Source organism: Pteronotus mesoamericanus, unplaced genomic scaffold (genome assembly GCF_021234165.1).
Source record: "Pteronotus mesoamericanus isolate MK-2021 breed Mesoamerican mustached bat unplaced genomic scaffold, CSHL_Meso_final scaffold_31, whole genome shotgun sequence".
In the NCBI taxonomy this organism is placed as follows: domain Eukaryota; kingdom Metazoa; phylum Chordata; class Mammalia; order Chiroptera; family Mormoopidae; genus Pteronotus; species Pteronotus mesoamericanus.
Window position 1 is genome coordinate 13,931,629 of NW_026555312.1, and position 27,132 is coordinate 13,958,760.

At 46.1% G+C, this 27,132-nt stretch overlaps 1 protein-coding gene across 5 annotated transcripts in view; it reads left to right on the plus strand.

The window, feature by feature from the left end:
• Positions 1-26,769, plus strand: part of ATXN1 (ataxin 1) — a 386,576-nt gene extending 359,807 nt beyond the window's left edge. For all 5 annotated transcript variants that reach the window (XM_054591866.1, XM_054591863.1, XM_054591864.1 and 2 more), the window contains 2 exons: positions 2,615-4,688; positions 19,081-26,769. In XM_054591866.1, coding sequence (XP_054447841.1) covers positions 2,775-4,688; positions 19,081-19,611 — 2,445 coding nt within the window. In that variant the 5' untranslated portion in view covers positions 2,615-2,774 and the 3' untranslated portion in view covers positions 19,612-26,769. The remainder of the gene's footprint in view (positions 1-2,614; positions 4,689-19,080) is intronic.
• Positions 26,770-27,132: the final 363 nt, after the last annotated feature.

Sequence of the window (27,132 nt, forward strand, 5' to 3'; positions counted from 1 at the left end):
TACTATATGCAAATATTCTCATTCCAGATTCTGACACACCACTCTTGCGCGAACACCCTTAATGAAATCCTATGGGGTTTTATTGGATCAGTGCTGCCGTGGAGCCAGCAGGGGGAGCATGAAATGGTTGGCTTTGAGTAGATATCCTATGTTAACTTTTTGCTAGTTGGTATGGGAACGTGGGAGTTCATACAGTTCTCTTTCTTAACAACGACTCTTGAAGTCTGTGGATGAAAGATCATTATCAGTACTTTTTAGGCAGTCAAAAAGGGCAACTGTTTTTGATGCTTTATAGTTTAATTTTATTCTGTCGTCTTTTTGAAAATCACACTGTCATTTTAATTGACTTGCGAGCACTGGGTGTAAATTATGTGGTGCACTTTTTATAAGAGAAAACTATGTAGAATACCGTTACCTAGGACTTTTAAAAGCTGTAGGTCAGGAGGGTAAATAATTGACATTGTTCTTTTGACACAGATATTTCTTAAGCATTAATATTTTAGGTCCTTTTATTTTTTGTTTCTGTCTCAGTCTTCAAAGTGCCTCTCATCGTGTGAGGAACCCTATTATAATTGAGATGTCCTTGATTTTGAGACCAAAATTTCTAAACCTCCGCCTTCAATATATACCTGATTAAGTCATTGTGCCTGGGGAACTTTGTCATGTGTCTTTGTACATTCATCATGATGTTCGTTAGTAGTTTTAGAGCAAAACCAACAAGGACCACTAAATGACTGGCAAAAAGTAAAATACAGGTTAGGGTGGTGAGTGTAATCTGTATAAGAGAGAAGTGGGATAAGCTGGTGTTGAGGGGAGCCGCGGGGCAACAGAGGGAGAAAAGTGGCTGTTATAATAGGGATATGGCCGTTGCTTAAGATATACAAGGATCAGCCCTGGCTGACATGGTTCAGTGGATTGAGTGCTAGGCAGTGAATGGGAGGGTCTCTGGTTTGATTCCAGGTCAGGGCATAGGCCTGGGTTCCAACCAGCAACCCCTCCGTTCATAGGCATAGGTCCCCATTTGGGGGTGTGCAAGGAGCAACCAATTGATGTTTCTCTCTTACATGAATGATTCTCTCCCTCTTTCTCCTCCCTTGCCTTCTTCCTGAAAATAAGTAAATAAAATCTTAAAGAAAAACAACCAAACAAAAGAGGATACACAAGGATCCGATGCTGTAGGCTGCTGCCTTATTGTGTTTGTTTTAAAATCAGATCACAGAAAAGAGGGTCTGGGTAGGAGGGCCGCTGGCTGTGGGGGCTTCCTACTCGGCTTCCGAGGATCCCTCACGTGACATTGTGCCTGCCTACTTGTACGGGGCGCTCATGTCTGCCACTTGTTAACCTGGTTTCTCTAGGTCACGCCGATGGTCAGCCCCTTGCCAGGTGGACATCCGTTTGCCCCACAGTCATGGTGACTCGGAATCCGGTGGTTCCTGAGAGACTGAGATATGTGTCCACGAGTTAACGGTAGTCTGGCTCTTTCCATGGAGAAAGGGAGCGGAGGCAAAGAGGAAATTCAAAGGCCACTTGGAAGGGGTCAGGGATGAAGCATGAAGCAAGTGTGTCACTGTTATTAAGGAAACCATCAGTACATCCGCACATTTTTTTTAATACTCACCCAAGAATATGTTTGTTGGTTTTAGAGTGAGAGGAAGGGAGAAACAGAGAAACGCCTGTGTGAGAGAGAAACATCAATGGGTTGCCTCCCCTGCGCACCCCAACCGGGGACAAACCCACAGCCCAGATATGTGCCCTGACCGGGGTTTTGAACCGTCAACCTTTTGGTGCACAGGACAATGCTCCAAGCAACTGAGCCACCTGGCCAGGGCCCTTATTACCACATTTTTTAAACTACTGTAACTATATTCATTTCTTAACCATATCAACAGATTTCTTCGGGTTTTCTGTTACCATATGAGTGGCTGTACTGGGAATTCTTTGGAAACTTGTAGAGAACGGCATTGTTTCTGGCTGCCTCTGCCTAGCTGGCATGTGTATGTTGTATGCGTGTGTGTGATAGGGAAGAGAGAATTGTCTGAGAGTCAGGATGCACCCAGGGTCAGGTGGAATCTCTTGAGTAGTGGCTCTGCTGGACGGGGTTCAGAGATAATGTGCAGTCAACTCAGGCTTGTCACTCCTAACCTGCTCCCCCTCGGGCCTGGCTCTGAGGGCAGGGCAGGAGTGACCTTCCCTGCTGTCACCCTCCCTGTGGGCCTCGCTTGATTTGCCCGCAAGGTATAGAAGAGGTGAGGATTGGGGCCAGCATTTCTGAAAAGGAAACTTACGAAACACGCTGTCCAACCTTCTAGTAAAAAAAAGAGAGAAAAAAGAGAGAATGCACTGAGAAATGTGTCTTAAAGGAGTTGTTAGCCTCATAAAAAGGCATCTGCTTTAAGTTTTGACTTGCCCGACGTGGAAATAGTCTTCCTGATAGCTCACCTGCTCTGATGCTGGGGCTAGAAACAGGTTTTCAGAATTCACGTTGGAGCCAAAGCCTAGTCCTAGTCTGGCCACGGAGGTCCTCTTCCGGTGCTGATATCTTGATTTCTGTTCCCTCTTCTCCTTTCTCTTCCCTTACCTCTTCCCCTTGTCACCACCCTCTTCCTTTTCCCAGATTCCAGAGCTGCGGCTGGCGGATCGCACCCACGGGGAGATGATTCCTCATGAAGAGCCTGGATCCCCCACAGAAATCAAATGTGACTTTCCATTTATCAGACTAAAATCAGAGCCAGCCAGACAGTGAAACAGTCACCGTGGAGGGGGGACGGCGAAAAATGAAATCCAACCAAGAGCGGAGCAACGAATGCCTGCCTCCCAAGAAGCGCGAGATCCCCGCCACCAGCCGGCCTTCGGAGGAGAAGGCCACCGCCCTGCCCAGCGACAACCACCGGGCGGAGGGCGTGGCATGGCTCCCGGGCAACCCTGGTGGCCGAGGTCTCGGGGGCGGGAGGCAGGGCCCGGCGGGGACTTCGGTGGAGCTTGGTTTACAACAGGGAATAGGTTTACACAAAGCGCTGTCCGCGGGGCTGGACTACTCCCCACCCAGCGCGCCCAGGTCTGTGCCAGCGACCACCACGCTGCCCACGGTGTACCCTCCCCCGCAGTCAGGGACTCCGGTGTCGCCCGTGCAGTACGCTCACCTGCCGCACACTTTCCAGTTCATCGGGTCCTCCCAATACAGCGGGCCCTACGCAGGGTTTATCCCTCCGCAGCTGATCTCCCCAACGGCCAGCCCCGTCACCAGTGCAGTGGCCTCTGTCGGGGGGGCCACCACTCCATCCCAGCGCTCCCAGCTGGAGGCCTATTCCACTCTGCTGGCCAGCATGGGCAGTCTGAGCCAAGCCTCAGGACACAAGGCTGAGCAGCAGCAGCAGCAGCAGCAGCAGCAGCACTTGGGCAGGACTCCGGGGCTCATCGCGCCAGGGTCCCCACCACCCACCCAGCAGAACCAGTACGTCCACATTGCCAGCTCTCCGCAGAACGCCGGGCGCACGGCCTCTCCTCCGGCCATCCCCGTCCACCTCCACCCCCACCAGACGATGATCCCACACACGATCACCCTGGGGCCCTCCCCCCAGGTCGTAGTGCAATACACCGACTCTGGCAGCCACTTTGTCACTCGGGAGGCCTCCAAGAAAGCCGAGAGCAGCAGGCTGCAGCAGGCCATGCAGGCCAAGGAGATCCTGAACGGGGAGATGGAGAAGGGCCGGAGGTACGGGGCTCCCGCCTCAGCCGACCTGGGCCTGGTCAAGGCCAGCAGCAAGTCAGCTCCTCACCCCTACGAGTCCAGGCACGTGGTCGTCCACCCCAGCCCCTCCGACTATGGCAGTCGAGACTCCGCAGGGGTCCGGGCCTCTGTGATGGTCCTGCCCAACAGCAACACCCCCGTTTCGGACCTGGAAGCACAGCAGGTCGCGCACCGCGAGGCCTCCCCCTCCACCCTCAATGACAAAAGCGGCCTGCATTTAGGGAAGCCCGGGCACCGCTCCTACGCGCTCTCGCCCCAACAGGCTCTGGGCCCCGAAGGCGTGAAGGCCGCCACCGTCGCCACACTGTCACCCCACACGGTCATTCAGACCACACATAGCGCTTCGGAGCCACTCCCAGTTGGACTGCCAGCCACAGCCTTCTACGCAGGGACTCAGCCGCCTGTCATCGGCTACCTGAGCAGCCAGCAGCAAGCGATCACCTACGCTGGCAGCCTGCCCCAACACCTCGTCATCCCCGGCACCCAGCCCCTGCTCATCCCGGTTGGCAGTGCTGACGTGGAGGGGTCGGGAGCAGCCTCTGCGATAGCCACGTCGTCACCCCAGTTTGCAGCAGTGCCTCACACGTTCGTCACCACCGCCCTTCCCAAGAGCGAGAACTTCAGCCCAGAGGCCCTGGCCACCCAGGCCGCCTACCCGGCCATGGTGCAGGCCCAGATCCACCTGCCCGTGGTGCAGTCGGTGGCGTCCCCTGCGGCAGCGCCCCCGACGCTGCCCCCCTACTTCATGAAAGGCTCCATCATCCAGTTGGCCAACGGGGAGCTGAAGAAGGTGGAGGACTTGAAAACGGAAGACTTCATCCAGAGCGCAGAGATCAGCAACGACCTGAAGATCGACTCCAGCACTGTGGAGAGGATCGAGGACGGCCACAGCCCGGGTGTCGCTGTGATCCAGTTTGCCGTCGGGGAGCACCGGGCACAGGTAATGTTCGCCCAGGCCACACAGGCAGGAGCACCCACCATACCCGTGCATCATTTCCCGGCAAGACGAGCTTCCTCCAGGGGGCAGGCTTGCTCGTGCTGAGGGGCAAACTAGAGGTTTTCATTTATACCTAGACTTTAGACTCCGAATCTTCTCCAAGAGAATTAAGCCCTAATGCCCCCAGACGTCGGCTGTGTGTAATGTGCTAACTTCTCTGCATCCAGAGCGAGGCTAGTCAGGCACCACCGTCCGGACAGTTTCCGAAAATCAGCACTCAAGTTATGCTTTTGTTCTGTGGTTCAGATAGGGACCTGATTGAGAAAGCCTGCAGGGTTTAAGGTCCTGCTAGAGGCCGTTCTGCCCCTTTTTTCCCTGTCAGGGACAGACATTGCTGGTTGGGCAAGGACCCTAGATGCCCAGAGTTACCACACCTCATACCAACATCTGTGTTTTCAAATGCAGGTTTTATTATTGTTCAGGCAGGGCAAGGACAACGGGCGAGGAGATAATGGCCATTGAACACGTAGCTTCTTACACTCACAGCCTCCGAGAGGGGACATGCCACACGGGCGACGCGTGGAAGCACCAGGGTCCATCAGGAGGCAGAGGGAGCGGTGGGCAGGGGCCTTTACGGGAGCTCCCATGGGGAGGAGAGGATGAGGAGCGGGAAGCAGGTTTAGGACTGGCTAGTTGGAATACATTCAGTGGGCTCTCTGTTCACCTGGTTCCCGCTGCGGGGCGGCCAGGACAGGCGGGCAGCAGCCTGGAGTGTGAGAGCCTGGGAGGGGAGGTGGCTGGGCGTGTTGGGGGGGTGGGTGGTTTGCATGTAGAAAGCGCTCTCATAGGAGAGCTGGTTGCTATCTCTAGGAATTAACTAACCCTGAGGGGACAGTCCCTCCAAAGCCAGCAAGGCCCCCCAGATGTCAGAGCATGAGCACACAGAAAAGAAAAAGCATGGTTAATAAATCCGAGAGGTGCTCTCCTGGGCTTGTGATAAAGAGGAACCCCAAGGGTTACATGCACCCAAGCTGGTTTCCTTCAGTCCGCCCTTTTCTAGTCTCGTAAGTCTCTTGCATGCATTTACTCCATAGCGCACTTACGTGAAACAGCACCTACACAGCTTCCTTGAGTCAAACAGGTAAGGCCACATGGGAGGTTTCCTGGAAATGTTTCCATCAGGGTCTTTGAGCCTCTCTATATGACAGTGCCTCCTTCAGGTTTGAGTTGAAAAGGGTCAATCAAGGCTTAGCTGATAGTTGGGACATTCATGGGAAATAAAACAAACCCCAAAAGACAAATTAGTAAATGGTTTGAATTGTTTTAAGTATATTTTTAAAAGATCACGTAAGGTGGACAGGAGGCCAGTTTTCCAGAGTGTTTTCCGGAACTGCCTGTGAATGACCGGATGTGGGATCTTGCATAACATTAGGGGACCTGCCTTGCCAAAAGCTTTCAGTCCCAAATACTTTCCTTTTTTCATGGTGAGATGTCACTGTAGGCTTAGATTCTTTGGCAAGGCCCAAGAAAGATTTCTCAAAGTTCTGGTTGGAAAAAAAGAGCAAAAGTCAAGATTTTTAAAAATGGCCTCATTATTTAGGACTCACTACCCATCTGTAGTTGCCGTTCGCTCCAACCTTCCTGCGTGGATGGAGGTGGGTCCTAGTAGGAAAACCAAATGAGTTCTCTTCAGCAAAGTTGTCTTTTAACAGACCCCAGGGGAAGCATGGAAAATAAACAAGGATGGAAAGTAAATGTGTTTTTCACGGTACTTGTTTTCCACCCTTAAAGCTTTAGTGCACACAGAGGCCGGAATGGAAAGAGGTGTGATTTTTGAAACGTTACTGGTTCCTGACCAGCATCTCTTTCAACTTGGGACTAGAGAGCAGCTCTGGCTGTGGGCTGCATCTCACAGCCCTGGCAGCCTCTCGGACCGGCGCTCATAGGCCTCTTCAGGTTTCAAATGGACCTGGCAGGTCGTAGAGAAAAAAGCAAACATCCCTCTGTGCTTTTCCGGCTTGATACTTTGCAGAATGAATGCTTAAATGATAGAGAAATTGGCTTCCAGGCCAAGTCTCATTTCCTTCCCGTAGCCAGACCACTAGTCTCTTTGCTGACAGCCAAGGTGCAAATTAGAAGGTAGAACATTTGTCACAGCCTGTTCGCAGGTCTGTCAGGGCGGCCCTGTGTGGTTGAGCTGCATGCTGGGAAGGGCTCCCGCAAAGAAGAGCGAGAGGGCTGTCGTAGAAACAGAGTGCGAGCCCCCAACACAGCCCATGATTTGTCACTTTACCGAGAAGCCTATCAGAAACAGGCTGACATCATCACAGCGAAAATACTCCACCAGCTGTGTTTGCCACCAGCGACAGGAGTGGAGTCAGTGGAGAATCAGAGAGAGAAGGCAGAGAGAACTAACGTCTGGATGCAATTTACGTTCTGGGGACTGAATGGCTCTGTCTGTGATCGGTGTCACTGTGAGAGCTTTCTCCTTGGCCTGAAGAATCAGTTCCCGTCTTCCCAACTGGCTAGAAATCGCTAACACTCACACCCACAGGGAGATTAGAAATGTGCAAATTGTTTAACTTAATTAGCAGAATCACAAATTTGATTGGGGAAGCTGTGGGAGCAGGGCTGGCTCTTCCACAATAGATGGCTTTATGACCCTGGGCATAAATCCTGCATGGCTGGAGAGCCACCGGGAAGCTTGGCCTTATACAACCCACGGCAGGCATCCCAGCGAAGGCTGTGCGGTGTGCAGAAAGCCATGAGCCTGGGCGCTGGTTGGCTGCAAGATGAGTTGATTTTCCTCTCAGAGCTGCCATTTTTCTCATCTCAAAACAGGCAAATGACTCCTTATACCGGGTAACACCATGGACCTCCTTGGTTGTCATCCTTTACTTTTCCTTCCTGCCTTGCAGAGCACCACTTGTGAAATTCACCAGCATCAGCTGCCAAAGTGGCAGGGCCGGGGGGGGGGGGCAGAGGACATGACCCTGTGCTAATGATCCACACATAAATCTAGTGGGAACTAAAAAGCCAGTCTCCATAAAACGGAGGAGTGTTTTCTTGTATATGTGATTATTCTTAAGGAACTGAATTTCTGATTATTATTGTAGAAAGATGCCTCCCATGGAACTTCCAGCTGATGCTCCGGGTGAGGCAGTGTAGGAGAAACATACTTTCACATGTTCGTCACCATCCCTGGGGCTTTGTCATACCCAAAGCGGCATTTCTGTGCATCTGAGCTCCCCCGCCCCAGGAGCTGGGGAAATACAGAGGGATTCCAGGAGTCGTCCTTTATGACTGTATGCTCCACACAAAGCTTCTCTGGGCCCCGCTGCGATCTTCTTCATCTTCTGGTGAAGGACAGGTGACATGTTCCACCCCAGCAGGGAGAGTCACTGCCTCTATCATATCTTCCCTCAGCCTTGGGGATTCTGGTCGAGATCCCCAAGGGCCCGTAGGATCACTTCCTCTGGGGCCTCACTCCCAAATATAATCCACTTAATATTCTCCAAGTTGGAGTTCAGAAGATGTCTTTGGCGAGTCCCAGGAGGGATCCCTGGCAATAGCATGAACCTGGGAACCAGTATGACTCAGGAACTGAGTGTGTAGCACCACCCGCTGGGGTGGGAAGCAGGTGAGCTGGTAGGAAAATGAGGGAGCTGGAGCCAAAAAGCCCTCAGTGTGAATCTGTCCTCCGCCGCTCTGTAGCACTGGGGCCCTGTACCAATCATTTACAAATTATTGCACTAAAAATTTATCATGCAAATGATAATATCTAAGCCTCCCATTCTTGGTTGCATAGTGGGAATAATGGGGGTTATTGTAAGAATTAAAGAAAACACATTCAAAGGAGCCAGCAAAATATGTAGCACGTAGTAGGCCCTCGACAGAGTTCGTTTCCCTTCCCTGCTTCGCTTAGGTGACTTTGGCCCTGAGAAGGGAAACAGTTAGCTTCTGAAAAATAAATAAAAGGCTCCATGCTCTGAAAAGAGTTTATGGAAAGAGAGCCAGTTTAGGATAGCCCAGAGAGAAGGCCGAACTTTTCCAGTGAGCTGTTTTTACCCCGCCTCCTTTCCTGTGGCATGTGCCCATGAAGGGCCCAGGAGCCCCCCTGGGATACTTACATGTGTGGTAGACACATGCTGTGATTTTCTGAGCACGTGCTGGACTGGAGGGCCGCGCTGGTGGCCCAGCCCTCCACGTCAGTAAGAAGGTCTGGGCAGAGGCAGGGCCTCCTGGGCACCCCCTGCAGTGTGCCCAGCGGGGGCGCCCAGGACGGCCCCACCCTTCAGCCCCCTGTCTGTGAGCAGGCTCCCCGCCCCTCTGTCTCATGGTCCCCAGGCACAGCTTTTCTGAAGAGGACACAAAATTGGCTCAGAAGAATTGTAGTAAATTTTATTCGCAAAGTGCTCTGGGGTGACACTTTTCTTGGACTGCTTCTTTCCTAACTGCCGAGCTCCTTATGTTCGCAGGACTGTCTGTCGCTTCCTAGATCCTCCTGGGGTGACTGCTTCCCTTTACCGCCTTGGTGACTGCTTAATATTCAGTGCCATTTTCTTCTCCCAGCTGTCTGGGTGCGCGCGCGCGTGTGTGTCTGTGCATTCACTCGTACAGCATGTTATAATGATGTGCTTACTGCACGTTTACCGGTGGCTTTTCTTTCATTCCACTATTTTTTAATTTGACTGCTGTATTCTGTGAGTCATCAGTGGCAGCATTATGCAGTTAATGGATTAGCTGGTGCCTAAAAATAGCCAAAGCCCTCATGCAAGCAGCACATAAGCCTGTATAGTCCCTTAGCAGCCAAGGCAAACCGACACGCCGATGTCTCACATGAGGAACCTGGTGGAAATGAATCTCAATGTGTCAAAAAAGAGTAGCTCTGGCCAGGTGGCTCAGTTGTTTGCGGCATTGTCCCATATACCAAAAGGTTGTAGGTTCAATTCCCGGTCAGGGCACACACCCAGGTTATGTACAGAGGGTAAGCAACTGATTGTAATTCATCCTCTCTCTAAAAAATTAATGAATATATATTTGGGGTAAGAATGATTTTTTTAAAAAGGAGGTAGTGGCAGCCCTGGGTACAAAGCCCATGGCTGGCACTGCGGGCCAGCTCTTGGTGATCGATAATCCTCATCTCAGCTCTAATGCCAGAAAGGCTCCAGCAGAGAAACAGTAGCGAACCACATTTCTGTTTGTCTGTGTGTGCCCCCCGCCAAAAGAAAATGCGAGGAAGCACAGTGCTCTCCTTTAGCCTTTGTGTGATGTAAGTCCCCCGCCCAGGGGATCTCATAGGTATTATTGAAGCAGGTTCTCTCGGACCACTGATGCATGCAGCTTTTCAAAACAATAAACTTTAATCGTCGCAGGTAGATCCCAGACACAGTGTCCCCTATTACTAAAATCTTGTATTTGGGTAGTGTATTTGTTAACAGTTGATAAGCCAATATTGATACGTCATTATCAACTAAAGTCCGTAGTTTACATTAGGGTTTACTTCCTGTGCTGTGCATTCTGTGGGTTTTGACAAACGTGTAATGACGTGTATCCAGCATTGCAGCATCATACAAGACAGTTCCACCACTCTAAAAATCCTTTACGCTGCACCTACTTATACTCCCCACCCCACGTCCCCCGCCCCAAAGCTCGGCAGCCGCCGATCTTTTACATCTCTCTACTTCTGCCTTTTCCAGAGTTCATGCAGCTGGACCCACACAGTATAGAGCCTGTTGAGACTGTCCTCTTTCCCTGGGCAGGATTTGTGTAAGGTTCCCCCTTGTCTTTCTGTGGCTTTGATAGCTCATGTCTTTTTGGCACTGAATAATGTGCTTTAAGGCACACATTTTAAAACTCTAAGAGAGGAAGGCAAGTGGGATAGAATCTGTGTGCCTGAGAGCTACCTTGGTCACCTGCTGAGTAAACAGATCCTAATGGGGCCTCCCAGAAATGGAGGCTGAAGGAGCCGTGTGAGAACTCAACTTGGCATTTGGGATTTGTCTCTGGAGGCCCCTCTGTCTGCACCACCATGAGGTTTACCGAACAAACCTGAAACGCTTCCACCAAGGACCGAGTCAGGCTTCGCATCAACATGAGCAAATATTTTAAACAGAACACTCACAGATACCCTTATACTCGACTGAAGGTTGTGACTGTTTTTATTAATGATTTTTTAATCAGCACCCAAGGATATGTTTATTGATTTTCAAGACACAGGAAAGGGGGGAGGAGAGAGAGAGAGAGAGAGAGAGAGAAACATCAATGTGAGAGAGAAACATTGATCAGTTGCCTCCTGTACATTCCCCGACTGGGGACTGAACCTGCAACCTAGGTATGTGTCCCCGCTAGGGATTGAATTGCAAGCTTTTGATGTATGGGACGGCGCGCCAACCAGATGAGCCACCCAGCCAGGGCTTTATTAGTGATTCTTAAACGTTGATATAAATGGGTCTCTTGCTCAGCCCTTTCATCATTGTCCCAGGGTTTTCCAATGATCTTGATGTAGAAAATGTAGCCATGCAAACTGGCCTTGAAGGAAAACAGACTGGCTTCTCTCTTCATGTAAAACAGGATCAGGAATTTCACTTGCAGACAAAGTTAGGAATTCCCAGTTTAATGATTTCACCAAAAGCAGATCATAATCCCTGAAAGGCAGCTTCTAAGGTGCCATGGCTCCCAGGTGCAGGAAGAATTGGTACATTTGGGATAGTGTCAAGCAAAAATGTTTTGTAAAACAGATGCCCTTCACATTTCTGAAAACAAGGATTCTTGTTAAGGAAATGCGAGACAAGTTCAAGCAACAGACATTTTGTTTCCTTTATGTCTTGTTTTTGGTGATATGTATGCATGTGTGTATGTAGACAGTACCCATCTAAGATTGAACTATAAAATCAAACAAATATGTGTTTGTGCATACAGTGTTGAGATATAAGAGTTATTGGCTACGTAGTTAAAGGAATTTTATTAAACTTACTCACAGAAGAGTGGAGAATGATCATAAAAGCCCATCATGAGCCGGACCAGGACTGCGACGTGGAGTAAGTCATTGTCAGCCAGATGCCTGCCTGCTTGGCCTGACCCCTCCCTCCTGAACAGAAGGGGGCGGTGATCCGTGTAGAGAGGTGTTCTGGGGGCGGGAGAGAGCAGGGGCGGGCAGATTTCTCACAGGAGCAGCAGTGAGCGCATAGGGGCGCCTGCACCCTCAGGAGGACGAGAAGCGATCAGACCCTCCCTACAAGGAGAAGTGCTCGTTACCAGGCATCCGGAGATGAAGGACAGGGGCCTCCAGCTGACAAAGGACAGAGGCTATCCATGCTCCCATTTTATCCTACAGACCCCTTCACGTATTTGGGAGGAGATGCATTTATGGGATGAAAAAAATGGACTGTGTCGAGCTGCCAGGAGTCATACAGCATGTTTGGTTTTATAGGGTGCTGTCCGTAGGAATATATGTTCACTGGGGCGTGATCAGAGACCGTTTGAGGCCCCCACAAGGTCATAAAAATTAATGATTATTATCACAGCTGAAATAGCAAAAAGGAACCTCAAGAGTGGAGAGAAAGGAACTGAACTGTGCTTCTATGAAGTCATGATGAGCTCAGTGACGGACGGGGCAGGGGCTGAGGAGGGCTGCTGTGACCCAGCCCAGAAAGCTGCCGTTAGGGATGAGCCACCCCCAGGAAGGCGCTGCCCCTCTCCCTGGAGAGGACTGTACGCCCAGTTTAGTCCTAGTTGCCAAAAAGAAGCAAGGACAGCCAGAGCCTCTCTGCATCTAAACATTGACCTCTGTTGGCCGGTTGTGCTGTTGCAGGGCTTTTACAGGTGGAAGAGGCAAACATGGAAGTAGCCATTCAGATCTGTACTGAACACCTATTACATGCCAGAAAGTATCCTAGACTCTGGGAAGATGAGCAAAACAGACAATATCTTAACCCTTGTGGAGCACACAGTCTTGCGGGAGTTTGGGTAGGGTGGGGAAGGTGAAACAGACAAATATGAGGGTGAGTAAAAAAAAAAAAAAAATCAAAAAATAGTTAAGTGCTATGGGAAAAAAACAAAGCAGCATAGAGAAAGCCAGGAACCCAGGGATGGGGGTGTTGTTATTTCAAACAGGGTTGTCAGTGAACCTCTCTCAGCGGGGGAATGAGAGGTGACAGTGACCAGGGCAAGACCCAGAAGTGCAAGTGGAATTAAAGGTCCAACAGGAGCACTGGCCGGTGTGGCTCAGTTGGTTGGAGCCTTGTCCTATAACAAAAAGGCAGTAGGTTTGATTCCGGGTCAGGTCACATACCGAGGTTGTGGGTTTGATTCCTGGTCGGGGTGTGTACAGTCCATGGTCTGGGCACATACAGCAGGTAACCAATCAGTGTTCCTCTCTCACATCGATGTTTCTTTCCCTTCTCTCTTTAAGAGCAATGAAAAATTGTCCTCAGGTAAGAATTAAAAATCAAAAAAGGACCACCGGAAGACAAGTCGCTGCAGTGCAGTGAGTAGGGGCAGCGGCATGCAGGCCATGCCGGGCTTGCTCAGGGTGGCTTGTTCTCCCGCGAAGCAGCAGCTGGCGTGGCCAGAACAGTGGCAGTAGAGGCGGTGAGAAATGGTCTCATTCTAGATATATTTGGAACAGGGGACGGATAAGGTTTGCCTTGTGACTTGAATGAGTGTGGTATGACAGAAAGAGCCAAGTCAAGTGTGATTCCCAGGCCCTTGGCCTGAACGACCGGCAGAGCGGGGGTGTCATTCATGGAGATGAGGCCCACAAAGGCCTCCCTGGGGATGAGGCGGCAGTGTGCAGGGGCATATCGGGAGGGCTGTTTTGGACACATTACATTTGAGTTACCAATAGACATCCAAGGAGACATCATCAGATAACATGGTGGCCCGTATCCAAATATGCCCTTGTGAAGTTATTTGTTTTGCATGTACATTCTGTCTCCCCATTGGAATAATCAGGAGTGTTACTTGTTCTAAAGGCCTTGAAAACATTTCTTCTTAATGAGCCTACAGATCCTTGGTAATATGTAAAAGTCTCAGATTTGTCTGTGAATATACAGTAGACATTGTTTTCAGAACGTGGAATATTGGCTGCTCTGAGGAGTGTGTACAATATGACTCACATGCCAAGAACCTGTCAACTGGTGGGTATTAGGCTGTCTGTCAGTGAGGAGCCAGACTGCCCACATCAGGGGATCATCCAGGGACATGCAAAGCCAAAAACGAAGCCAGTATGTTTGCAAAGAGGGCTCCTAGTATTATGAACATCACGTGGTGTCTGACAGTTGTTAGGCAGGGATGAGCAAACAGTAAGTGTAGTAGAGGTCCTTAGGAGATTTTTGCACGTGAGAACTTTTTTTTTAATGACTTGGATATGCAGTTAAACAAGGCCCACTTGAAGTCGGATTTGTTCCTCTGCTCAGCTTGTGACGCTAATGGCCCTAAGAGGTTTGGGGCAGGATTGATGGAGCCAGCTCAGCTTGGTCCTCCCGTGTGGAACTCCGTGGGCGTCCCTACCTGATACTGCAACTTGGAAGCATGATTGTAAATATGCATATGCAAATATACGTGTGTGATATAAATGTGGTTCTATAATTGAATATCAGCCTCATCGCACACTTATATGGGGAAACTAGAATTGTATGAGTAGGTGTAAGGCAGACACTGTTTCACAATTTCCTGTTCCATGAAACGAATACATGCACTCATGCCATTGGGATCCTGTTTATTTCAAGTGATGTTCACCATTCACCACTGTTGGGCGTAGTAGGAATGTCAAGTTAATCTCTTTTGGTGGTGTTATAACATCTTCATTCATAGAGGCAGAGATCAGGAGCTTAAGAAAAAGAAAATGGGTTTGAGGTCAAACAGACTGGGATTCAATCCCAGTTCCGTCAATTTATAGCTATGACATTAGGCAAGTGATTTAATCTGTCCGTGACTATAGTTGCTTATCTGTAAATTAGAACAACAGTGCTTTTTTTTCACTAGTATATTATTAGCCTTAAATAAAATGCTTTCTGTAAAGTTTGTACAGAATGGTTGACAGTAGGTACTCAAAAAATTTTAGCTTTTAAAACAATTTTCAAAATTTAACTTTATTGTGTTTTTTTCCATTACCATTTAGTCCCTTTATACCCCGCCCTCAGCAATCCCCACACTGTTGTCCACGTCCGTGAGCCCTTTCTCCTTTGTGCTCAGCCCCTGCACCCCTCACCGCCTCCCCACTGGCTGCCGTCCTGCTCTCCATCGATGAGTCTGTCCTCGCGTTCCTTGTTGGTTCAGTTTCTTCATTAGATTCCACATATGAGTGGAATCATATGGTATTGGTCTTTCTCTCACTGGTTTATTTCACTCGGCATAATGTTCTCCAGGGCTCTCCATGCTGTTACACAGGGTACAATTTTCTTCTTTTTTATGACCGAGTAGTGTTCCATTGTGTAAATGCCCCATAGTTGATTTATACACTCATCCACTGGTAGACACTTGGGCTGCTTCCATGTCTTGGTGATTGTAAATAACGCTGCAATGAGCATAGGGATGCTTATGTTTTTTTGAATTAGTGTCTTGGGTTCCTTCAGCTACAGTCCCAGAAGTGGGGTAGCTAAGTTAAAAGGCAGATCCATTTTTAATTTTTTGAGGTATCTCCATACTGTTTCCCACAGTGGCTACACCAGTCTGCACTCCCACCAGCAGTGCAAAAAGATTCCCCTTTCTCCACATCCTCACCAGCACTTGTTGTTTGTTGATTTATTGATGAGAGACATTCAGGCAGGTGTGAGGTAATATTTCATTGTGGTTTTAATTTGTATTTCTCTGATGCTTAGTGATGTTCAGCATCTTTTCGTATGTCTATTGTCCATATGTATGTCCTTTTTGGAGAAGTATCTATTCAGGTCCTTTGCCCATTTTTTAATTGGGTTGTTTGTTTTTTTGATGTTGAGTTTTGTGAGTTCTTTATAAATTTTGGATATTAACCCCTTATCAGATCTATTGGCTAATATGTTCCCCCATTCAGTGGGTTGTCTTTTCATTTTGTTGATGATTTTTGTGTGCTGTTCAAAAACATTTTTGTTTGATGTAGTCCCATTTGTTTATTTTTTCTTTTGTTTCCCTTGCCTGGGTAGAAATATCTGATAAACTATTGCTATGAGCAATATCCGAGATTTTGCCGCCTATGTTTTCTTCTAGGATTTTTATGGTTTCGGGTCTCATATTGAAGTCTTTGATCCATTTTGAATTTATTTTTGTGTGCGGTGTAAGAAGGTGGTCTAGTTTCATTTTGCTGCATGTATCTTAAAAAAACTTTAGCCTTTTTTACATAATTAAAACAGCTCAGAACTATAAAGTCTTCCCCAGATAATATTCACATATATAGGGGCTCATGCTCACACACTGTGTAATAGGCTTACATATAAATTCACTCTAGTTGTTTCTTCTAAAAATACATATGTCTTCTATGAAGCAAATACAGTATATCATTCAAGAAATTTGTCTAGAACTAGATCAATCACAGTTATCAAAAATGATAAATGTCTAATGGAAAAATCACAATCCATGTAAATTACATGGAAATTTACTATTTTTTAAGTTTGGGGGTGTTTTAATTACTTATGTTTTTGTGTGCCTCTGTATAAAATTCAACAGAATATTACTGTATGTAGCCAGTATTATTTTGATCTATTCATGTGTCTGTCATTCTCTTTGTTTTCCTTTCCTTCCTGCATCTAGACTGTAGTCTTCCATCTAGTTTCATTTTTCCTTTACCTAAGGAATACTCTTTAGTATATTCCATAGTAAATCTGTTCCTGGTGAATTCTCTCAATAGCTGTTTGTCTGAAAAACGCCTTTATTTTAACATTGAATTCTTGGTTGGCAGCTCTTTCTTAAATTGTTTTTATTTAGCACTTTACAGATATTCCATTCTTTTCTAGCTTCCATTATTTTTATTGAAAAGTCCACTGTAAGTTTAATTGTTGCTTGTTTGGATATAATGTATATTTTGTTCTGAAGGCTTTTAAGATATTTTTTTTTCCTGTCTTTGGTTTAGAGCAGTTCAACTATCACCTTCCTTGGTGAGAATTCTTTGTGTCTTTCCTGCTTGGGGGGTAGGTCTTCTTGAATCTGTGGCTTATTATCTCTTATCATTTTTAGAAAATTCTTAACCATTATCTTCTTAAGTATTATTTCTGCCCAGTGATGTCACTTTCCTCCTCATAGGATTCAAATTATGTGTCTGATAGATGTGTCCTCTAGGTCTCTTATCCTCTCTTCTGTATTAGCCGTCTTTTTGTCTCTCTGTTTCTTCTAAAGCTCTAATTAAAGAATCCAGTTCACTAATTCTCTCGTCAACCGTGTTTACTCTGTTGGGAAATCCATTATATTCTTTTTTTGTTTTTCTTAGTGGATGCACTTTTGTTCTAGAATTTCCATGGATCTTTTGAAAGCAGATTCCAGTTCTCTGTCAAAATCCTCACGCTTGTCTTTAATCTCCTTAAATATTGTAAACATAGTCATTTTAAAATCTGTCTCTGATAACTCTGTACCAGAAGCCCCTGTGGATATGTTTTATTATCCATTGTTTCTAAAGTTTCTTTATTCATGTCATCTGGTCTGTTTATAGATCTCCTCCCCCTCTTAAATTAAATGTCTTTTACTTGAAAAATTGTGGAAACAATTTGAAAATTTAAACCAATTTAGGGATTAAGATGATGAAATTCTGAGCTTCAGACCTTGGGAGAGCTTGTCGGCTTCAGGCTCACGTCACTTCTAGAATACAGAACTTTGGATCACAACCCAAAAGAGTGGGTTGCACCCTGAACTCCTTGCCTGCCCCCCCGCCCCCATGCTTTGGCGTTACCAAGAGCGCACTCGGTTTCACAACTGCTCCACTTTGCAACGTGCAAATGCCCTTGGAGGAACGAGCCCCAAGCAATAGGTTCCGATCTCTGGGCCATCGTCATCCTTTCCTGATCCTGACCCGGTGATTTTTTTTTTTACTATCTTATTTTCTGTCTAGTGCTATAGGGAATTTTTATTTTACATTTTGCCCAGAGGATTTGTCTGTTTGTTTTTCAGAGTATTTACTTGTCCTCTTCCAGAAAAACTCCTGAGAATGGGCTTTTTAAAGCTACTTCATTATTTTCTTTTTCTGTATAGCATAAAGATGAAGAAATTAAATTTCTATGAAAGTTAAACTATTAAAATCTCAAGTGCATTTCAGCCTATTTAATGGCAATAGTTAGGCTTTCAGTAGACAGCTTGCAAATCCCTGCACCCAGTGTCCCCTTGCCTTTATATACATATCCCTACTTCCAGGAATGTTTTTTCTTGCAGCCACACCTCTATTCCATCCCCATTATTTTTTACCCCATTACTTTTCAAAGCCAGCAGTGTATCCTCATTTAAGAAGACTTCCTCACCTCTTCTCCAACTGGTCTTCGCCCTCCCGCAACTTATATATACTGTGCAAAGTGTCATCACCCCACCTGCCACGTTTGTTGGCCTTTTTTGCCCACTTGATTGCGAACTCCTTTGGGACCAGGACTATCTTTTTCAATTTACTTCCTTAGCACAATTCACGGCACATAATAGCATGGAAAAAATGGCAGCTATGAAAAAGATACTGGCCTTCCCCCACTTTCGGTACTTGTTTTCAAACAAATGCAGAAACTGATTTGAGTGTCTGGGTTTCAGCTTGTCGGTGGGCTAACAGTGTTCTCCCCCCAACTTCTCCAGGTCCTGCCCATCCCTCAGGTCCTGGTTGAAAGGGCCTCCCTGCTGACTAGCCCTCACTGATTCTGCCTCCCCTAAATTCCTAGGGTACACGTTCACTTATGCAGCAAATATTAAGCCTCAACTATGTGCAAGATACTCTCATAGGAGCCATGGATACAGTGGTAAACACACAGGGGCCTGCCTCATGGAGCTCACATGCGGTCTCACTCTGATCCGCATTAGCCCTGTTATACATGAGAAGAGCATTAGTCCAGTGAGCTCATAAAACATAAGACCGTACCTGGGGTGTGAATCACCCCCAGAGCGTTGGTCAGTGCTGAACGCTAAGTTGATGATCTTTCATCCTTGGGGGTCCATTGACTTGTTTTAATGGAAACCAGTGATAGAGCTGATACTCAGTAAAAAAGATATTTTGAGTGCTGAATGGCCTTTCTCCTGGATTCTGCCCAACATCTGTATATGGTAAGTACATGTGCAGCAGAAAATTAAGAGTCTCATTTGTATGTGTTATGAAGAAGGTTTCTGGAACTAAGTCGTCTTTTTCTCCATTTTGCTTCTGTGTGTGTGTGTGTGTGTGTGTGTGTGTGAAATAAAACCATAATAAAACGTTTTCATTGATTTCCTTCCTTTTTCCTCTCTCTGTCTCTCACTGTCTTCACAGGTCAGCGTGGAAGTTTTGGTAGAGTATCCTTTTTTTGTGTTTGGACAGGGCTGGTCATCCTGCTGTCCGGAGAGAACCAGCCAACTCTTTGATTTGCCGTGCTCCAAACTCTCCGTTGGGGATGTCTGCATTTCGCTGACCCTCAAGAACCTGAAGAACGGCTCTGTTAAAAAGGGCCAGTCCGTGGATCCCGCCAGCGTCCTGCTGAAGCACTCAAAGACCGACACCCTCGCGGGCAGTAGACACAGGTACGCAGAGCAGGAAAATGGAATCAATCAGGGAAGTGCCCAGATGCTCTCTGAGAACGGCGAACTGAAGTTTCCAGAAAAAATAGGATTGCCTGCAGCGCCCTTGCTCACCAAAATAGAACCCAGCAAGCCCGCAACAACGAGGAAGAGGAGGTGGTCAGCGCCGGAGACCCGCAAACTGGAGAAGTCAGAAGACGAGCCACCTTTGACTCTTCCTAAGCCTTCTCTAATTCCTCAGGAGGTTAAGATTTGCATTGAAGGCCGGTCTAATGTAGGCAAGTAGAAGCAGTGTGGGGAAAGGAAATTCGGCTCTCCCTTATCATTTGTATCCAGATTACTGTACTGTAGGCTAAATAACACAGTATTTACATGTTATCCTCTTCCTTTAGGTTTCTGTTATAACCTTGTCGTTAGAGTTACAGCTGGTGTTGCACAGGAGACTGGTGCATATGCTTTTTCTGGTTGTCTGTCAGTGGGCAAGTGGGGGGCGAGAGCAGGGCCAGTCTGGGCGCCAGGTATCCTGGTGGAAGTGAATGTGGCTTTAGAGCACCTGCCTTTTCTAGCCGCACAGAAACATCCACTGGGTGCGACTTCTGCTGGTTTCCGGAGGAAGTTCCGAGGGAAGGGGATTGCAGGGGGTGCGTGCGTGCGGGGCTGCAGCGGTGCCACAGCAAGTGAGGGGCTTTTTCTCTCTGCCTCCCCCGTCTCACTCTCTCTTGCTCTCAGCACGGGATGGGAGGTCCAGAGACAGGTCCTCAGAAGGTCTCATGTGCGAAATAAACATCAGGGACCCAGCGTCAGGGCACCCTAGAAAGACATCGACAACAGGTGGAAAGCGAACCATGTAAAAGAACATTTTTCCCCCTCCGACATATTTTACAATAAAAGCAACTTTTAATCATATAGATATATATTTCCCCCTATGGGGCCTGACTGCACTGATTTTTTTTTTTTAAGAGCAACTGCCACACGTGGGATTTCGTTTGTGCTTCACGAGAGCAGCGACGTGCCGGGTGTCTGGCGGGCAGGGCAGCCCTGCCGCATCGCTCCGCGTAGGGCTGGTGGGCTGCGGGGTGGAGAGCAAACACCCACTCTGGTTTCTGTGCAGTGTTAGGAAAACCAATCAGGTTATCACATTGACTTCTCTCCCAAGAGGTAGACACGACCTGCCCTTCCGAGAGCCGCAGAAGCTCTTCACATTGGGTTTGCAAATCTTTTGTCTTTTAACTCTAGTACTGTTTATAGTTCATGACTATGGACAACTTGGGTGCCACTTTTTTCAGATTCCAGTGTGACGTGAGGAATTAGATTTTGAAGACGAGCATATATATTACTATCTCTAAGCACTTAAAATGCTGTTCACACTTTATTACCAAGCATCTTGGTCTATCATTCAACAAGTACTGTATCTCACTTTAAAGTCTTTGGGAAGAAAAACAAAAAAAACTAAGTTGCTTTCTTTTTTCAACACTGTAACTACATTTCAGCTCTGCAGAGTTTCTCACGTCAAGATACTGAAAGTTTCAATGTGGTTTAACAGGATGAATGTGAATTATGAACTAGTATGTGGCCATGAATGACCACCAAGGACAGCCTGGCAGGAAGGCACGTCTCACTTTGATGTTTGAGAAAGAATTAAAGGCATATGCAGAGCTGGCAGAGAAACTGAGAGAAAAGAGATGGAAAAAAAAAATACTCATTTTTGTCCAGTGTTTTTTCTTTTTAAGATGAACTTTTAAAGAACCTTGCAATTTGCACATCTTGAGTTTATAATTTGTGTGATATTCCTGCAGTTCTTATCCAATAACATTGTGGGAAAGGTTTGGGGGACTGAACGAGCATAAATAAATGTAGCAAAATTACTTTCTAACCTGCCTAAACCGTAGGCTGTTTTATAAGGTTATGTTCCTTTCAAAATTCATTTTGGTCTTTCTGCCACATCTGTCACAAAAACCAGGTCTTAGCAGGACAACTCTGAGGATTTTCTTCAAATTCATTGAGAGAGTTTTCCATAGAGACATTTATATATGTGAGAAAGTTTTTTTTAACAATTACTTCATTATTGTTGTTGTTAATGTTATTTCCAGAATGACATATTTTTTCCATCTGAAATCAAATCAAGATTTAATGTTTGGTACAAACCCAGAAAGGGTATTTTATAGTTTAAACCTTCCATTCCCAGAGAACTGAAATATTATCTGTGGGTTTTGAGTTTGCATCTCCAAAGTACTTTTAAAAAAAAGTTTTATACGTAGGGAGAATTTTTTTTTTTTTTAAATATTCTTACTTGGAATGGCTGCAACGAATCTGAACAAATACTTCTGATTTTCTTTCTTTTACCACTGAAAATAGTACTTTCTCCATTTCACAAATGTAAAAAGAAATTCTAAGGTCAACCCACATTTTGGCTATCTGGTATTCCTTCCCATTTTGTTCTCACCAGGACTAATTTTCTATAACCCATTTTTCTGGGATGTACCAAAAAAACCTTTGAATAGATACAGAATAGCTAGAACCGGTCCTGGACTTTTCTTCGAATTTCATTACCCTCTCAGCATGCTGGCGGAGAGCGGGGTGGGCCTGTTCTCCCAGTCATAATGCTTATTTAGTGCTGTATTTTTAAAGCGTTTCTGTTCAAAAAGATTTGCTTAATCTTCCATATATTCTGCTCAGGGCACTTGCAGTTATTAGGTTTTGTGTTTCTTTTTGTTTTATAACCTTTGATGGTAAGAGGAATACGGGCTGCCACATCGACTTTGTCCTCATTCGTACCACTATTTACAGCCACTCATGTGGACTCAGAAAAACACACACCACCTTTTGGCTCACTTTGTGTATTGAACTAAGTGGATCCACAACACCAACACTAAAGTGGGAAGACATACACGGTTTGGAGCAATAGGAACATCATCATTTTCATGCTTCTATTTCAGGTATAGGAATTATAAGAGGATTGGTTCTTTCTAAACGTTGTCCCACTTCATTCTCCTGCTTTATTAGCATGTGCAATACTTTCCGTGCCAATAGAGTCTGATCAGTGTGCTCTAGCTGAAGCTCGCACCCTTTTGGCTTTTTCCTTGTTTGGAGGGAAGGAGCCAGGACGGGGAGAGCCTCCCACTGCGAGCTCCCCTCCGCTGCCCTGGATGCTGAGTGCTGGGCGGGAGCCTTCAGGAGCCCAGGTGTCTGTCGTCGATGCTGCAGGAAGAGCAAAGGAGATGTGGGGGACAAGCTGCAGTTCCCCTGTCACCATGAGGAATAGTGGATGTGGAGAGGAAGGAGGCAGAGTCATTTCTAAGGCGCACTCTGGAGCAATATTGCCAGGATCACCCCATTTTCCAGGCCCTTTTCCGCAAGTGGGCAGGCCCCTCCTCAGGTCTGTGTCCTTGAGACTTTGAGCTGCACCTCTGAGCCTGGGCAGGACGCGTGGCCTGGTGTGCGCGTGCTCGGAGCGCGAGGGCCAGCGGCTGCGGAGGGGGCCACCTGCGAACACTGCTCACCTCTCCTCTGTGGCAGCTTTCTCTTCAAATAGGAAGAACATCCAGGGGACAGGGAGCCTCCTCTTGTTTGCAGACACTGGGGAGTCTGAGGCTCCCCGAGCAGCCTTTGTCACCACTCCTGTGTAGCAAACCTAGCAATGACAGGCGTAGAAATTCTTCGGTGCCCTGCCGCTTACAAGGATCAGCCGTGTGCCTCTGTACTATGTCCACTTTGCAATATTTACTGACAGCCGTCTTCAGTTCTTTCTTCCCTGTTTCCCATTTTTAAACTAATAACAGCAGGCCTTTTGCGTTTACAATGGAACACAATCACTGAGAAATTAGTCAGGGTGAAAAGAAAAAATAGAAACCAACAAACAAGAACCTCTCTTCATAGGGATTTCTAAATATGGAAAATGACTGTTCCTTAGAATGTTTAACTTAAGAATTATTTCAGTTTGTCTGGGCCACACTGGGGTGGAGATAAACAGATGGGTGCCACTTACCTCAAATCTTTTGAAGTGGAAATCCAAATTGCATTTTCATTTGGACTTTCAGGATAATTTTCTATGTCAGTTTTCTGTTTTCCCCAACTCGCCCAGTTTGGTTTGGGACAGTTTGATTTTTTTCGTTGCTGTTGTCGATCCCATTTCTAACTCTGAATTGTGACCCTATGTGTTTTTTGTTGGGTGAGTGTGTTAGGTTTTTTCCCCCAGCAGGAAGTGGCAGCATCTTCCTTCTCCCCTACACGGAACTCTGCGGAACCTTTCACACCTCTTACTCAGGGACGGGGCTGGCGTGTGTGTGGTACACTGATGTGTCCAGAAGCAGCACTTTGACTGCTCTGGAGTAGGGTTGTACAACTTCAAGGAATGTTTGGATTTCCTGCACCTTGTGGATTACTCCTTAGATCCTGCATAGATTGCAATATAATGCTGCATGTTCACGATGAACAGTAGCTCCTAGTGATCATAAAATCCACTCTTTGCACATAGTTTGATCTTTACTGAAATGTGTTGCCAAAATTTATTTTTGTTGTAGCTTTGGAATTTTTTTGTTTGTTTGTTTTTTAAGGAAACAATTGACAGTACCCTTTAACATCTGTGACTACTAAGGAAACCTATTTCTTTCATAGAAAAATCTCAGATGCTTTTGAAGACACTAATGCCATGCTATTTCAGATTTGGGTGAAGAAGCAGAGCTCTTGGGACAGAAGGCCAGGCTTTTTGAGCTGTGTTGGTTGCCATGGCTACTGTTTCATGAACCGCAAGCAGCTCAACAAACTGTGGTCTGTTCTTCCTAAAACCCTTTGCACTTCCTAGTTCCTAGTCACCCGTGATAATTCCGGGTGAAAACAGGGCCGGCAGTCTCCGCGGCCCAGCCCAGCTTCTTTGGTGGCGATATGAAAGAAAAGGGAATTACGCTTTTTTTTTTTTTCCAATTCTTTAAAGTGGAGTGGAGGCCTTTGCTTCCACTTTTGTGTTTTCAACCCAGAATTTCTGAAATAGAGAATTTAAGACAACATCAAGTAATAAATATACAGAGAATATACTTTTTTATAAAGCACATGCATATGCTATTGTGTTGGGTTGGTTTCCTCTCTTTTCCACGGACAGTGTTGTGTTTCTGTTGATAGGGAAACTCCAAACAATTTGCACACCTCTACTCTGGAGCTGAGATTTCTTCTACATAGATGACCTCGCTTCAAATATGTTACCTTACTGATAGGATCTTTTCTTGTAGCACTAGACCTTGTGAGAATTTTCTTTTTCTTTTTAATGTACACCTAATTTGAGAAACTGAAGAAAAAAATTTTTGAGGCACTCACTTTGAGGAGTACAGGTAATGTTTTAAAAAATTGCACAAAAGAAAAAATGAATGTCGAAATGATTCATTCAGTGTTTGAAAGATATGGATCTGTTGAAACAATGAGTTTCATACCTTGTTTGTAAAAAAACAAAACAAAAAAGCAGCAGCATAAAGGTTGAAAGTTACATGTTTTTTTGTATATAGAAATTTGTCATGTCTAAATGATCAGATTTGTATGGTTACGGCCTGGAAGAGTTACCGCGTCAAAGGCTCTTACACTGCACCTATGCTTCCTTTACGTTTGTGTCCCACAGAGCCCCCTGCGGAGGGAGGGCGACTCTGTGTTCTACAGTTTGAAAATACTGTCCATTCCTATGCTGAAAGTACTTCTCTGAGCTCCCTTCTTAGTTTAAACTCTGAAGCCATGGCAACTCCTTTTTCTTCAGAAATGATGTTTGATATTTTCAGCACTTCCTGTTCCAATAAACCCAAAGAATACAATCCTGAACAAGAAGTGTTTGTAACAAGGGATCCTAGCTACCAATAAAACAGGACTCATTGCAAGGACATTTAAAAAAAAAAAAAAGTTCATTCTCTCCCCCCACACCTCATTTAAATGGGGGGGTAAAACAAGAAATTCAATTTAAATGCCTCATTTTACTTTAGTTAATTTTTTCTTTAATACTGAGGCCAAAATAAATGTGGGGCAACGTCTCAGAAGAGGCATACTCTGTCCAAAAATCAAGCCAGCCAGCGGATACTGGACAGCTGTGGGGACATTGAGCAAGCCCACCTACAATTCTTAAATTCAGGATCTCAGCTTCTCCCTTACCGTTAAATGCAACATTTCTGGTAGCTGACACTCACCTGTACGGTGGCGGGAGGGGACAGTAGCTTTGGTTTTGTGTCCTCTTGACTTGCATACAAACGGTTCAGCTGTATTAAAATTAAGTGCATTTGGCCAATAGGTAGTATCTATAAAATAATAGTCTCTAAGGATTTCCATAACTTATCTGAAAGGACTCAAGTCTTCCACTGCAGATAATTGGAGACTTTGCCCAAGTTTTCTTTCCCTTTAGTTTGTTCGTTTACTGTCTAGATGGCCAATGAGCCTGTCTCCTTTTCCATGGCCAGTCTGAAGGCCTCCGTTGGAAGCGTTGTTTACAGTAACCTTTGCTGAGGTAACATACTGTCCTCTGGAAAATCAGGTCTGAGGTGACACTAGCTCAGAGCTGTTGTCTTTAAAGAGCAGTTACCAAGAAGTCGGGTGTGTGTAGGTTTCCTCTGGTTCTCCCAGGAACCACCTACTCTTTAAGTTATGATCTGGTCCAGGGGTGGGGTGAATTCTTTAATCTGTGAACATTGAACTTGACACCTGTGCATTTGGTTCTGTGAATACTGCCCTTTTGGCCTCCGGGGGAGGTTTCTCCTTCCCCAGCCGTCACTGCTCGCCTGTAAATCCAAATTAGTGTCAGCCGAGGGGAGGTTTCAGGACAGCCCTAGTGTCCGTGGTGGCCTTCAGCGAAGACAGGGCCCTAGTTTATAGCCAGTGAGATCCTGGCCCCAGAACCTCTGAGATTCTGAGATTCGTCCCTCTGAATGTTTTAATAGCCGGTTATTACCCACTAAACCTCCAACCACATGCCTCCCATGGGCCAAGGGAAAAGAGACGCCAGAACTGTGAGGGCACTATCAGACTGACGTGGCCAGTACAGAGGAAAACTAGGGAAGGAGTGATGTTTTGCACCTTATTGAAAAGAAACTATTAAGTGCATACATAGTTAAGAGCTTTTATTGTGACAGGAGAACTTTTTTCCATATGCGTGCATACTCTCTGTAATTCCAGTGTAAAATATTGTACTTGCACTAGCTTTTTTAAAACAAATATTAAAAAAAAAATGGAAGAATTCATATTCTATTTTCTAATCGTGGTGTGTCTATTTGTAGGATACACTCGAGTCTGTTTATTGAATTTTATGGTCCCTTTCTTTGATGGTGCTTGCAGGTTTTCTAGGTAGAAATTATTTCATTATTATAATAAAACAATGTTTGATTCAAAATTTGAACAAAATTGTTTTAAATAAATTGTCTGTATACCAGTACAAGTTTATTGTTTCAGTATACTCGTACTAATAAAAATAACAGTGCCAATTGCAAATGTGTCTTTGCCTTATGTCAGGTCCTCAAAGAAAAGGTGAGGCCAAGGAAATGGGGGGAATTCCTCCTTGTGGACCCCACTGTCATCGCTCAGTAGGTTTGGGGGTGACAGAGGCATTGCCTTTACTCATGTTTTGGAGGGGGTAGGAGGGTAGGTCGTTGATGAGGTTCGGAGATGACCTCTGATGTCTTGTCTCATTCAGTTCATTGACTTCTACCTGGACTCCAGTGTTTACAAGAGAATTGTTTCTCAGCAGCATTTGGCAGCTTGGTGGGCTTCTGTAGCATTACCGATACATTTGGTACAGTTTTACTATGAGCTGGTTAGTGGTCTGAAGGCAGAAAGTTCACTTGTGTTTCTG